Source organism: Alligator sinensis, unplaced genomic scaffold, assembly GCF_000455745.1.
Source record: "Alligator sinensis unplaced genomic scaffold, ASM45574v1 scaffold343_1, whole genome shotgun sequence".
In the NCBI taxonomy this organism is placed as follows: Eukaryota; Metazoa; Chordata; order Crocodylia; family Alligatoridae; genus Alligator; species Alligator sinensis.
Genome location: NW_005841947.1, coordinates 2,122,433 through 2,136,800, shown reverse-complemented (window position 1 = coordinate 2,136,800; position 14,368 = coordinate 2,122,433). Strand labels below are relative to the sequence as shown.

General features: G+C 45.8%; 1 protein-coding gene across 1 annotated transcript in view; it reads right to left on the bottom strand.

Moving 5' to 3' along the window:
• GAP43 (growth associated protein 43) overlaps positions 1–10,448 on the bottom strand; it is a 37,068-nt gene extending 26,620 nt beyond the window's left edge. The window contains exons 1-2 of the mRNA XM_014518274.1: positions 10,443–10,448; positions 7,499–8,123 (exon numbers count right to left, since the gene is read on the bottom strand). Of these exons, the coding sequence (XP_014373760.1) occupies positions 7,499–8,123; positions 10,443–10,448 (631 nt within the window). The remainder of the gene's footprint in view (positions 1–7,498; positions 8,124–10,442) is intronic.
• Between the last annotated feature and the right edge of the window lie 3,920 nt (positions 10,449–14,368).

Genomic DNA, 14,368 nt, shown 5'->3' with positions numbered 1-14,368 from the left:
TTCCACCTAAGTGATCCTAAACACAGTTTGCAATACCCATGATTGCCTCAAGCCAGGCTTGAACTTGGATCCTTTGCCAAAACTACAGGTCCCATCCTTGTTGTTCCTGCTTAATTTCATTCAGTGACTGCAGTATTAGGGCATGCACAGGAGCAGGGGAGACCTGGCATTCTGTAGAGGTGCAGTGGTGCCACGTAGGTCTCATGTATTCTGAGGATCTATTTTGTAGCCGTGTTGGTCTGAGAAAAAGAGATACACAAAGCTCTTGGGTCAGAGGCGATATCTTTTATTAGACCAACTAAATAGTAGCAAAAAAAATTCCTTTCTTCGCAAGCTTTCGGGCACATACACCCTTCATCAGGTTGAGAAGAAAGCAAAGATTGTAAAGTCCTCCTAGGTAGAAAAACTCCACTTTTCACAGGGGAGGTAGAGGCTGGAAGTGTATTCCTCTGGGAGTCTGAGAGTCCTTTTGTGAGTGTGACTCTGTGATGTGCAGATTAGGCTGTCGTCTTCTCTGGAGGTGTCCGATGTCAGAGGCAGCCAAGGAGGTGAAAAAATCTTTCTTGTTTAGCACTGAAGTTTATTTTTCCAAATCGCTAAAATATGCTACCTTCCATTTTTCAGGATCTATTTTGTACCCATGTTGGTCTGAGAAAAAGAGATACACAAAGCTCTTGGGTCAGACACGATATCTTTTATTAGACCAACTAAATAGTAGCATAAAATGGAGTTTATTTTCTACCTAGGAGTACTTTTACTATCTTTGAATTCTCCTCAGTCTGATAAAGGGTGTATGTGCCTGAACGTTTGCAAAAAAAGGAATGTTTTTGCTCCTATTTAGTTGGTCTAATAAAAGATATCGGCTCTGACCCAAGAGCTTTGTGTATCTCATGTATTCTGAGGAACTGTCATTAGCCCTCACACAGTAGGCTTCTCCACCCAAATTTGTTGGAAGCCTTCTGAAGATGTGGTGACTGATCCTTTATTCCTTGTCCCTGCCATAGTCATTTGCTTGAGTGCCAAGTGAGTGTAAAATGCTATCATATCTATTTCTCACCCATTTTGCAATGATGCAAATAACTGTATAAACTCCATGCAGCAGGCACATGTTTTATTGTGTCTGGGCATGCTACAAGCAACTCAAAATAATACTTGTTCTTAGCTTGTAACTTTATAATGGCACTGCAAACAAGAAGTGCTGGGCAAACTAGCTTGCAGGCTAAAAAGATTCCTTTCAGCCTTGTCCCAGGGGGGCAACATGCTTGCATCACTTTTACCACTTTTGCTGTATGCAGAGATAAGTACACATGAAATAGAATTGGTAGCAAAGGTGTTCTACCATGTGCCAGTCACCCCTGGGACAAAGCTAAAATTATATATTACTCCTCTCCAGTGTAGATAAGTCTATACACTCTACAGCAGTCAGCACTTCTCATACCACATCTTTACACTGGCAGCGTTCCCTGTGTGCAATAGGGGCTTCTGTGTCAATATCCCAATCCAATTGAACACAAAGCTTTTCAACCATTAAAAGTATCCTTGGGGACTCATTTCCTCTGAGGAAGTGAAGAGAAGATGGTGGACTGCTGGTGTTCATGGCTCCTGGGATGTAAGGCCCTGTGGGAACTGTACATCTCCCGTACATGTCAAGTGATCGGGGGCTGCTTGATATTTCACTGCAGCTGGGAGGCTGCTCTGTTTTAAGGCTACGTTGCCAAGTGGGAGAAAAACATTCTTCATTTCTAAACAAAGAAAGTGCAGCTGGCTTCTTTAGGCACAATGCAGCCTTTCACATTTCCAGCTTTGTTGGATTCTTACCTGGCAGTCTGAGCGCACTTTGCACATAAGTATGGGACAACTGCAAAAGGGAGGAAAGAGAATCTAGGAAAGTGCAAAGGGAGCTTAACATGGTTTGACTCGCTTCTTCTCTCCCTGCAATAACGTGTTACTCCAACTTAGACCAGCTCGTCGGGATTCTGATCTTGCTTCACAAATGCTCATGGGTGAGATTACACTTTAGAATAAGACCATGTTAAGAGCAGGTACAACTTGAAAGATCACACATTAAGGCTCATTAACAAGTGCTGAATGCTTTTTAGGCATTTTAAAATTATGCCATTTCAGGTGAGGATTACCTTTGAGCTGTGCTATCTGACTCAATTTAAGTTAACTTCTGGGTGTTCACCTGAGAGAAAACCACCGATTTTTAGTCCCCCAGTATCCCAAGAGGTACTGCTCCCAGGTGGAGTAGCTACCATCTACAGCCAGGGCCAAACAGGCATGGGCGAACTTGGCAGCCGCCTGGGGCCTGGACAGAAAGGGGGCCCCAAAATGGTAATTTTTTAATGATTATTATCACTATCTCTGGTGAAGGGGGGCTCAATACTAAAAGTTCACCCAAGGCTGCCAGGAGTCTAGGTACTGTGCTGTCTACAGCCCTGGACTGACAGGTAGGAACAGCCAGGCAGCAAATGGATAGAGATCGGGTGATTAGGGAGAGAGGGAAAAGAGTTGAAGCAGGGCAGGGGAGCCAAGGGGAGGGGGGCATGGGAAGGAGGTGAGGGATGGCAGGATTGAAGTAGGGAAGAGAGAATGGGCAGAGGGAAGGAGGAAGGGTGGGTGCATGGAGAGCTTCCCTCTCTGGCCCCCAAATTTTATCCCATCCCCAAATTATCCCCTCCACCCCTGGATCACTTCCATGCCACCCCAATCAGCCCAAAAGCAACAGAGGCACTGGTGGTAGGGGTTCCCTCTCCCTGCCTGCTCCTGGGGTCCCTGCAGAACACACCAATGCTGCGTGCCCAGATCCAACCCCTGCTTGGTCCTGGAACTGAAGTAGGGGAGAAGGGGGATGGGGGGGAAGGAGCTGGTGGGCAGCTGTGTGGCCCAGTAGAAACTGGATCTGGATACATGGGAGGGGTATGGACTATTGGGAGCCGAGGAGCAGACAGTGAGGGGGAGCCCCCCATTGCTGCTGCTTCCACTGCTCTTGGGCTGATTGGGGTGCTAGGGCTCTGATATGGAGGCGGAGGGGCCATTCAAGGGGGGGGGGGTATCTGGGAGATGATGGGCAGTGGTGTGATTTGGGAGACAGAGGGAGTGATCCAAGTGGCACATAGGGCCCTTCCCCAATGTAATCATGATTGGAATACGGCTCACCTGCTTACCACTATGTAACTTGCATGTCACTTTTGGGTTTGGCCTACTGGCTAGGACTGAGTCACAGGGCACCTCCCCTGGGGAAAAAGCTAGGAGTGGAGGAAGTCAAGGAAGCCCCTTGACTCCCTAAGGAAGCTCAGATTAAACTATCCAACAGTCTGTCCTAACTTATGCCTTCCTCCACCCCCTGAGCACTAGTAACCCCCATGATTTCTTACCCATGGTGAAGGGAATGTGAAAAGAGCAGAAAGGTGATCTGAGACAGTTTCATGGGTGTCTGATTTACAGCCTTCCCACACCACCTCTGAATTTGCCCTGCTGGCTCACTTCCTACTTTATCCTTGCGGGGAACCCAGCCTCTTTGCTTCAAGGCTTTACAGTCATAATCAGAGTTATCTAGAAGGTGTCTTACAGGAATAAAAACACAGGGGACCCTAGGTCCAGGTGAATTTTTACTGGACACTGGATTGCTTCATTAAAGCCAACTTCCAATGCAGTCACCTAAAAGGTTAGATAAATAGAGTCATTCAGAGATTAAAAGATGTAGTAGTGGTGAATACTGGTACAAGGGGGACTGTCCCCACCTTTGCCTACTGTAGAAATGTTTAATATTGAGCACTAAAAGCAAGGCAATTTAGTTTATTCATCCATTCACACATTCTGTCTCTTGCATTTTCACTCTTTCACACAGTTGTGGCAGCAAAATTTCCCAAAGGTGTAGGTCAAGTGCCCACCCCAACTGCCTCAGCTCTAGGAACATACCTGTAGATTTGGGGCTGAGGCAGGATAGTAAAATTCAACCCAGATGAACACCACCACAGAAATGTAGAATGGCCTGCACTTACTCCTCATAGTAGTAGCAGCCAAGCATGCCATGGCAATCAGCCAATCTATGACACTGGCTGGGAGCCAATTTGTTTTATTTTTGGCAGCCTTATGTTGTAGAGCACTATGCCAGTGTTCGATCACAGAAACAATACGAGACGGACTCTGAAAGCCAGGGGGATGACTTCAAGGAGAAAGAGACCAATGAAGCTGCAAGAGGATCCGTCTCTGTGTTGGTGGAGCACTGAAATGCCTCTTTTTTCATAGATGACCAAACCATTTAACTAGCAATACTAGTTAAAAGATGATCATGGAAGGGGGCAGGAGGGGGGGCATTGTAACAGTCTATGAAAGGTGTAGACACCAGTGAAGAAGTAGAACTATTTACAGTAGCACAAGGGATTAGTAGCATGCAGATAAGGAAAACTTAGGCTGCATATCAGGAAACATTTCCTAGCTACAAGATCTATTAAACAATGCAGTTCCATTGTAGCAGCCTCTGTGCAGCGGAAGCCATTTCAAACAAGACTGGGCAAAGCATATGGAACATTGCAGAGAACAATCCAACATCCTTTGGGAGATGTACAGGAAGGAATAATGGGTATTTTTGTTCCTGTCTGATTTCTGTGGTTCTGAGATTCTCTGCAGCTCTCTGAGTTTGTGATTGGATGAGCTGATCAAAGAGTGGGAAAGGGTATTTTTAATCGATATTCATTAACATTCTAAAAGGGATTTCAGTTGACTACAGCCACAAGTCTTTCATGTTTGCTTTCTTCAAATGTCCAAGAGTGAGTGTTGCTAGCCTGAATACTGAATGTATAAGACTAAAGAGCGAATGTTGGCCTGGAATAGTCAGATCATCTTTGGAAGCTAATTTTGGAAAGAATATGTGTAATGCTTTATTTGGTGGAGTGGTTACTGATTCACATAAGTTATAGTTTGTACTGCAAATGTGTACTGTATAGTAAAGCTCAAAAGTCTTATGATCTGCAGACCAAGAAACATTTGCTGAAGAAATCTGCAAATAATTTTAAATGCTAAATAAATGCAGGAGTGTTGTAAAGTGTTCTCTGGCAATGACGGAACAAAACAAGGTACAATTAAGTAAATAAAATATTCATTGTAACAAATTACTTAGCTTTGATCATTACAATGGAGCTGGTGTATGCAGGTTCTTACTACTAAAGAGGCAGATAATAGCTGGTTTAAGTGCTTGTCAACACAGGAACGTTCATTTGGATTAAGGTAAGGAATGAATTTAACACAGAATGACTATTCCTCCCATGGAATAAGGCATTATTGCTCTAGAATAAAAACATCCATTTAGGTTGTTAATCAGGGATAATGATTCCAGGCAAAACAGAAGCCCCTCGCAGACAAATCCTGTAGGGCCTGGCACTCTAGCGTGTAGCATCTTGTGTTGGCATTTATACCTGACAGGGCAAACATAAAACGCTGTCAGATCAGAATTCTCTGATCAAGCTTGCCAGTGATAGCATTTTACACCCAGTTTGTTCTTACTTCGTAGAGGTGTAAATGACAACCAAAGGGGCAAAGCAATAGAGATGAAGGAAATGCTTACATTGCTGGGGTTTCTGACCATCTACAGAATTAAGGTAGCCCAGCCCACTTCTGTGGACACAGCTCTGCTGGCAGAAACAATTTTTTGCCACCTGATTTATACTAGTTCCCCTGATTGTAGGATACACTGAAGGCAGAAGCTGGGTCCATGCTGATTTTTCCAGCAGAACTACATCAACTATGAAACATGATACTTTCATGTTCCTAGACAGCACAGCAGAATTGTGTCATGCCAACAAGCACTCAGGCCCTAATGAGTCAAGGTTGGAGGTATGAATTCAGCAGCTGTCTCTTTGTAGGTTCCAGGGAAATGAAGTTAAAAAAAATCCTTTGCAATATATTCTCATCGTAGATCTGCATTCTGAATCTTGTTACACTTCAAAGATGTCCACCACTGGACTTACCCCTGTGTCTACAGCTTGCCTTACAAAGCTTCTGCCTGGGAGCCCCCTGCAGTTCTTACCAAATCTTGCTACCCAGTGCCTGAACATCAGTAGAGGGTGCATTGGCACTATATGAGAGTCCAATGCTAGCTGTAAAGTTTAGAAAGTTTAGTGAAAGCAAGAGGGTGGCCGTTGGTTCTTGGAAGAGAGAGGTATTGCAACAAGTGAAGTTGGAGGGAATACACTGCCAGCAACCTCAGCTGTGGCAAGGCTTCAGCCATTTGCAGAAGGATGTTTGACTCACCTTCGATTATCAGGTCTCCTGAGACACTGTCAGCTATTTCCCCAATATGCTGGAGAAATCCCCCTTTAGGCTATCAACTGATCTATGAACTGGGAAACCAGTTTTGCAGACCTGGTTCTTCACCTTCTGCCAGTCTCATGGAATACCTGAGTCAGAGGAGGATTTGGATCATCACCTTAACCCCTTAATTTTGCAAGAGGAAGTTAAGGACCCAGAACATACAGGTCCTTGTGATTCTGTTGTATTGTATAGCCACCCCTAGTGGCTAAAAACTCCTGGTAGTTTGTAAACACATCTGCCATGAGCAATAACTTAAGTGAAGTTACGGACAGACTTAGACTGAAGAAATATTGCAAGCACATTTTTGGACCCCTGATTGATTTTCAGCATCCCCACCCACAGTGCCACCAGGATGTTTGCATCTGTCTTCCCACGTCTGGTCTTTTTACTGCACAGGTAAGACCCCAGTGATATATGTATAATGGCAGCTGACAGTTCTGGATATTGTTGTCAAGGAATAATGGGACCAGAGGATGATGCAGAACAGTTTGAAAAGAGAGCTGGGAGAGTCATTTTGTATAAAATGGCAAGTCTGACTGATCTGTTGGTGTTTCCATCGCAGCCTAGATGCAAACTGTACCAGAAATGTTATGAATGAATAGACATGAGACAGAGAGAAACCAGGCTTCTCCTAGTTCTGCCTATTGGAAATGCTAGATTGTCTCCCAAAGTATGTAAGAAAACTCTCTCTCATGAGATTTCCAGCCCTACTTGCAGATTCCATGATCCGCCATCATCTCTGCTACACCACCACCAAAAACATTTGAGTTACAAGCGTGTTTCAAACAGTTTCAGATATATGTCTAGAACAGACACAAAATGATGGGAGCTCTTCTAGATTTACCCTTCCAAACTTTTTGATGTCCACCCATCACTGCTCCAAACGGACAGTCTCTTCGCTCAGAGAAACAAGCCATTCATGGTGTGAAGGATGTAAGTGATATTTCTGCCAGCTTAGAAAAGTCCCTTGGGGGCATAAACATGCAAATCTCTCTTATTTTCCCCTGGAACACAAGGAGATGACTAGATGGGTCATCTCCCCAACTCACCAATTTCTTCCCCAACCCCTTTATCATTCATTCTTGGAAAACACAGAGATTCATAGAGAGGCCCAGGTGGGCAAAGTGGGACAGGACATTTCAGGTTCCATGTGGCAAGAAGCACCTTCCCCCTCATGTTCACTCACCTGTCTTCTCTTCGGTTTGGCTGCTCTCCACCGTCTCCGTTGGGGGATCCGCTGTTGCCTTGGCAGTAGCATCCTCTGCAGCAGTGGGGGTGACAGCAGTGGTGACAGCAGCAGGCACATCGGCTTGTTTAGGCTCCTCTTTGTCTTGGGCTTCATCAGCCTTCAAGGACGGCGAGTTATCAGTGGAAGCTTTAGTGGCACTTTCCGTTTCAGTGGCAGCAGGAGTGGGCTTCTCCTCTGAGGAAGCAGCAGGAGTGGTGGCCTTCGGGGCTGGCGGCTCTGAGCTGGCATCCGTAGCTCCCTCCCCTTTCTTCTCCTCTACAGGGGCGCTGCCATCTTTGCTGCCCTCCTCAGGCTGGGCACTGTCAGAGGGAGCAGCTTCTGTGGCAGAGGGGGCGTCACTCTCTTTGTTCTCTGCCATGCCATCAGTGGGAGCATCATCCTTCTTGTTGGCAGTCTCAGCATCAGCAGCCTGGGCATCTCCCTTCTTCTCTCCCTTGAGCTTTTTCCTTGTTATGTGTCCGCGGAAGCTGGCCTGGATTTTAGTGGCTGCCTTATGAGCTTTATCTTCTGGTTTGATGCCATCTTGCTCAACCTTTTGGTCCGCGTCCTCATTTTTTTCAACCTTTAAGAAGAAAGGAGGAGAGGAAAGAAAAGAGGACAATAAAATATTTTCCACGTGAGTTTAAAACAACTTGTTGCATCAGTGACACGTCTCTGCCTTCTGCAGTTTTTGATGGAAAGATGTGAAAGGTGACAGGCTTTCATTCGCCCAAAGCCTGAATTATTTATTCAGCTTCTATTTGAATTGATTTTCTTTTCATTTTCAATCCTTTCATTTAAAAAAAAAATCAGAAGATGATTTTTTTTAAAGATGTGTTTTAAAGTTGCTTGCTCTCTCTGTCTCTCTCTCTCTTTTTTTTTGGTTGAAAAAAAAATGTTGATCAAAAAATTTAGCAACAGTCTATATAGAACACCTATAGTGGCTCCAGCCCCATCCCCAGACCTCAATGTGAGAGTGGAAAAAGGAGTGTAGCGACACTCCAACATGCTGGAAATACCCAGCTACCACAAGGACCTCCCTGGGGCTACTGGCACATGGTACTTGATTAACACACTCCTCAAACTGCCCTAATTTCTGCTGGAACTATCTTGGCATAGTCACAAGCCTGGAAGGGTTGCAACTTAAATATGCTGTTGTATCCCTCTTAGTTATACCCAATCACTCTTTGGCTTTAGAAAAAGCTGGCAGGCTTGCCTTTATTTTCATGTGATTTTTTTTCAAGGGATTTTGATATACACTTTTTTCCCCCCTGTTAATTTATTTTCATTCTCAATTTAGTTCCACTGACTTTTCCAATCTACCCTCCTACTGTTCTCAAAAAAAAGATACCCAGTTCCAGGATATGTCTGTACCGGTCCTTGGCATTAGCAACATTGTGTCTCATGCCATTGGAATCTTTTGGCTTGGGGAACCGAATTGAAGGGTGATATCATCAGCTGTTCCACTGCACATGCACACTGTTACAGTCAGACACATACACTCCCTTCCACACACATTCGAACAGTATTCAAACCTATAATTATCCCAACTTGCTTTTTCCCTGACTCATCTGCTTATGTCTCCATTGAGAGAATTACAGGTAGATTTTTCACTGCTTTGCAGAAGGCCACCAAGAGGTCTGTGCATCATTTATGGTACATTTCATCAACTTGCCAGGGACACCAGCCTTGTCTGCCACAGACAGTAGCATACCTTGGGGTGGGCAAGCAGGGCACCAGCTCTGGGTGCCTACTTAGAGGGGAAGCCAAAATGGCAGCTCCCTGGGAATCCATGGTGCCACAACTGCCCCGCAATGTGGCTATAGCAGCAGCAGCCGGGTGATGAGACTCCACACTGCTATAGCAACTGGAGTTGGGCAGACCACTCCATCCCCACAGTAGCTGGGGACCTTGAGTCCCCAGGGCAGCTAGGGCTGACCATCTCCTCTCTGACATTTTGCACACCCAACAGGGTTTTGCCCAGGGCCCGCCTCCTTCCCACACACAGGGTTGTGCAGTGCAAAACCTGCTAGTTAGCACAGGCTGCAGGAGAAGTGGATTTCACACCGTAAAGCCCAGATTGACTCTGTAGTACACACTCTACTTCCACTGATAATGTACCAGCACTCGAGTAACAGGTCGATTGCATATTGATAAAGGGCTGCTTTCCTATTCATTTTCCCATGCAGCAGTTTTCAAAAGGGCTATTCAAAAGCAGAGGCAAGCTAATAATGCACAGGCCTCTTCAAGGTCTGCACCTGTCTTCTGATGCTGGTTCAGGGAGACAGGGTGCATTTCTCCATATTAACATAATGACCCCACAGACCAGCAGTCTTGAGAAATGCCAGAGCTGGAAGAGCAAGCAGAGGATGATGCAGAAGGCATATGGTTAAATGGATTTCACTCATTGTGCAAGGGGGAAAAGGGGGAATTAGAACTAGAGGAATTATCAGTATGCAAGAGAGAACAAGAATGGACCAGGCCTGCAGTAGGATGTGCCAGCAGTCCCTGCCACACCTTACATGTATTACACTTTTAACTGGTAACTTGCAGAATAAATTTAGACCAGACACACATACAAAGTAAGTATCACATGATAAAAATGGCTATCCAGCTATAAAAAGAGCCAACCAGCTATAAAGTTAGTGCTCGAAAATGTGTAACAACTTTATAGCTGGTTTCTATCCAGCTTTTATTTGAATATGGAGCAGGGCTCAATGAGAACTAGGACAAGACTGTGCCTACAGCACAATGTGAGAGTGAGTGTGGAAGTAACCACACTCACATGAAAATTTGGGAGTGAGCACCAGAGTGGCCACACTCACAGCAGTGCGGGAGAATGAGCCAAGTGATTGACCCTACTCACAAGAGCATTCAAGAGTGAGTACAGCCGTGATCTCACCTGCATCGGTATGTGAAAGAGCATGGAGGTGAGCACATGCACACCAGTGTGTGAGAGTAAGCCTGAGAGCACTCAACGTGCAGCAATCTATAGGAATGAGCCTACACAGGACCATGCTGGCATCTACACATAAGCATGAGCCTGGTGAAGGACAAAGCCTGCACTGACATGTAGAAACACGCAAGGTATGACCACACCCATGTTAACCTGTGAAAATGGCCATCATGATGACATCAGAGTGCAACAAAGTGCAAGAGTAAGCATTAGGGCAGTGTATCTGTACCAGGGTGTGTCAGGGCTAGAAATCAGTTTTAGCTCTGATGGCCACAGGGCAGAGGAATGAAAAGGTGGCTTCAGGTCAGCCTCACTGAGTATAACCAAGGTACAGCTCCCAGTGTCCAGCTGTTCCCCAGTACACTGGGGACAGCAACAGTATAGTTACTCCTTGGGTAAGGGAAAGGATTAACTGTGTGGTCATCTCCTGTGTGTCTTCTTTCTACTTGCCCTAAGTGTTGTACAGAAATGCCCTGTACACTTTCAAATAAAAATACTCATTGTGCCTAAGTAAAGCATCCTAAACCAGATGCTTCTTCAACATTTGCCCAGTTACCCAGTCATATAAATTGTGCCACCCCTCTAATGCTAACTGCTTTCTGTAGCCTAGCACAGGGGAAGCTAACCTGCGGCATGCAGGGGAAGCCTCTATAGGCTAGGGACAGATATTCAAAAAGCCTGAGCCTGAATTCATTCAAACTTTGCAGGTTAGTTTAACCTGGCTAGGTTGAATCAGTTTGTAAACGTACAGACATCCCAGAACTGCAGGCACATGCCTGCAGTGGCTCAGGCTAGAAGCAGGGGGGCGCTAGAGCACCTCTGCCTTCCCTTTTGCAGAGAGCTGAGGGCAGGGTGTGGCCAGGACCCACAGGATGCTGTGACTGGGAAGCCCCGCCAGCTCCCACTCAAATCAGTCAATTCTGATGCTACATTCAACCACTTTTAACTCAAACCAGTTTCAGTCATTTTCAATCTGGTTTATGTGCACTGAACATCTGTTCTGTTACAGGTTTAAACCAGTTTCTGATCACTTAAACAGGTTTATGTGTAATGCCTGTCCCTAGTTTGGCAAGTGACAGATGGCAGAGTGGGGAACAGGCAGAAGAGCAGCAGATAGGCCAGGAATCAGAAAACAGCAGCAGGTTAGACATGGAGCAGAAAGCAGAATAGCAGATTGGGAAGAGGAAGGTGATTGGAGTACCACTTGGAGACAGTGTAAGGTAGGCCTGTGCAGAGTGGCAAGTATTCGCTTCGGATTTAGATTTGGGCTATCTGGAGGGACAGTGATTCGATTTGGAGATTTGAATCACTGTCCCGATTCAATTCCGCCGAATCGAATCCAAAGATTTGGTGCCACTTTGGATATTCAGCAATAGAATAAACAGGCAGCAGTCCTCACCACACTGGATACAGATGCCTCCAGCTGGTAAGTCTGTTGTGGTGGGCAGAGGGGGGAGGGAAAGGGGGGGAGTGCAATGCAGGCATGGCTTGCTCCGGCCAGAAGGGGGCAAGCAGCAGCATGGCATAGCTCCCACTCCTAGAGCTGCTGCACCTGCCTCCCGTACCCCCCTGCCCTGGCTGGGCAAGCTGCAGCATGGCATAGCCCGCTGCTTGCCCAGGCGAGATGGGAGTCGGGCGTGGGATGTTGGTGCTGCTGCTGCTTGCCCAGCTGGGGCAGGGGGGCACGGGAAGCAGGCGTGGCCTGCGCCCCTCCAGATCTGTGATTGAAGTACACTGGAGAGGACTTACCTTCTTGCTGTTTAGGCTAATGGATAAAGAGATACCTGATGTCCCAGGATGAGCCAAGCACCACTTACTAGCACTTACTCTTGGCATGGTGTTAAAATGCTCTCTCAACCTGACCATGATGATGATATCATGGTAGTTGTGTCCTTGCTGTGATGATCTCATCTGGCTTGATTCACTCACAGGTGTGAAGGGTTTGGGGCTATAAATTCTGTAACTCTGCTGAAGCCAGTCCAGAATAATAATCTGTTAAACTTCTACAGCATCCAAAAGCATTTCACAAAGTAAGTATGTACAGCACCTTAGGCATGCATCTACTTCTAGGGTGAGCAGCCAGCAATAGTATGCTGCATAACTACAAGTAGGTTTGGGAGGAATTTTGGCCAAGAAAACCTCTGTTCTCATAAAAGACACACAGAATCCTTATTGGCAGGTTACACACAAAGCAGACAAGCCCATAATTATGCAAGTGAAGGCAGAAATATTTTATGCATAGTGAAATGCCTGGAAAGCAGCTTATCTGCCAAGGAACGATGACCAGTTGTGTCGATCTTGCCATGCCAGGATCTGGTAGCTTCTACAATCTAGCTATCTATGAATCCATCCATCCATTAATTCATCTGCGGATCCTTCATAGGAAAACAGGGCTGGAAGTGTGCTACAGAAGCACTTGAATCCATCATCCAAATCATTAATAAAGATATTAAACAATACCAGACCCAGGACAGACCCCTATCAAACTTCACTTTATACCTCCTCCCAATTAGACATTGAGCCATTGATAACTACTCATTGATGACTAGACATTGAGCACAATGATCCAATCAGTTATGTATCCACCTCATGGTACTTTCATCTAGTCTGTACTTCCTTCCCTTGTCAATGAGAATGTTATGGGAGACAGTATCCATCCTTCAGTCCACTATTCTATTCATGATATATGAGTACTAGCTTCATGACCTCTTCGCTATTAATAATAATTTACCATTATTTATTATTTGTACTATGATAGCATCAGCTGGAGAAATCTCACTTTCCTCTGCTTTGCAGAGTTGTCTGTTGTCCCTCCCATCTCCCAAGGAGTAATTTTTTGCTAGGAATCCGCAAAGTGCCCTTATGCCTTACAGCCTCATCACATCCTGTAAGGCTGAAAGAGTCATAGGGGAAGTGACAAAAAGATGCCTCCTCTGTATTTCAGGAACACTGTATGTGATAACAGGGCTGTGAAGAATGAGAGAGAGAGAGAGAGAGGAGGAGGAGGAGGATGAATGCCTCTCTCCTTGCATCTTAGCTATCCAAGTGTCGCTTGCAATGCTGAGTCAGCATGTCTGGACTTAGCTTCTCCCCTGATGTTGATTCTGGTGGGACTGACTACATAGAAGGTAGGAGAAAATATTATTGGGGGGCTGACCCCCACCCCTCCCTCCTGCAGGGCCATTGCGGGGCCAGCACATGTTGGAGCCACACAGAGCTGAGCGTATGTGGGGCACTGGTCTGGCTGCACGCTGAACAGTGCTGGGTGCTACTGGATGGTGGCACTGTGGTGCTTCTGCTGTCACCAGCCATCATGAAATCAGTTTGGTGGGGAGCTAAGCCTCATTAGCTATTTGTAAACTGACTCAGCCCTGAGAGAGCAGAGACCCAGAACCAGGCAGGAAGAAAGACAAATGTTTTTCCAGGACTGTTCAGTGAGTCGGATGCTGGGATGGAGAGGTTTTGAATGTTTCTACTGCTCCTGCTAAGAGAAAAGTCATCATTTGCAATCCTCCAGAGGGCCCACTGGCCCACACAGGTTATCTCTGTTCCTCTCCTTCAAGTGGCCCCTCTTCCCCACAATTGCTGGAAGGTGGGTACCTCCCTACCTTTTATGCCCCCCCACCCCCGGACTATGCTTTCATATACCAGTGATATTATACGTGGTTTCTGATCCTATTTTTCTTGGATTACCTTCATTTAAGATAGGCTGCTTATCTTTCAGGTTCTGAGGCTCTGACCACTAGACCTGGGGAATCCATCTGTTGTATCTAAATAGCTTTGAAGTACAACAACCAAGATATAAAACATGGGCCAGGGTCTGCAGTAAACATGTGAACCTGTGGAAGAGGCCACAAATGTTGATGGAATCA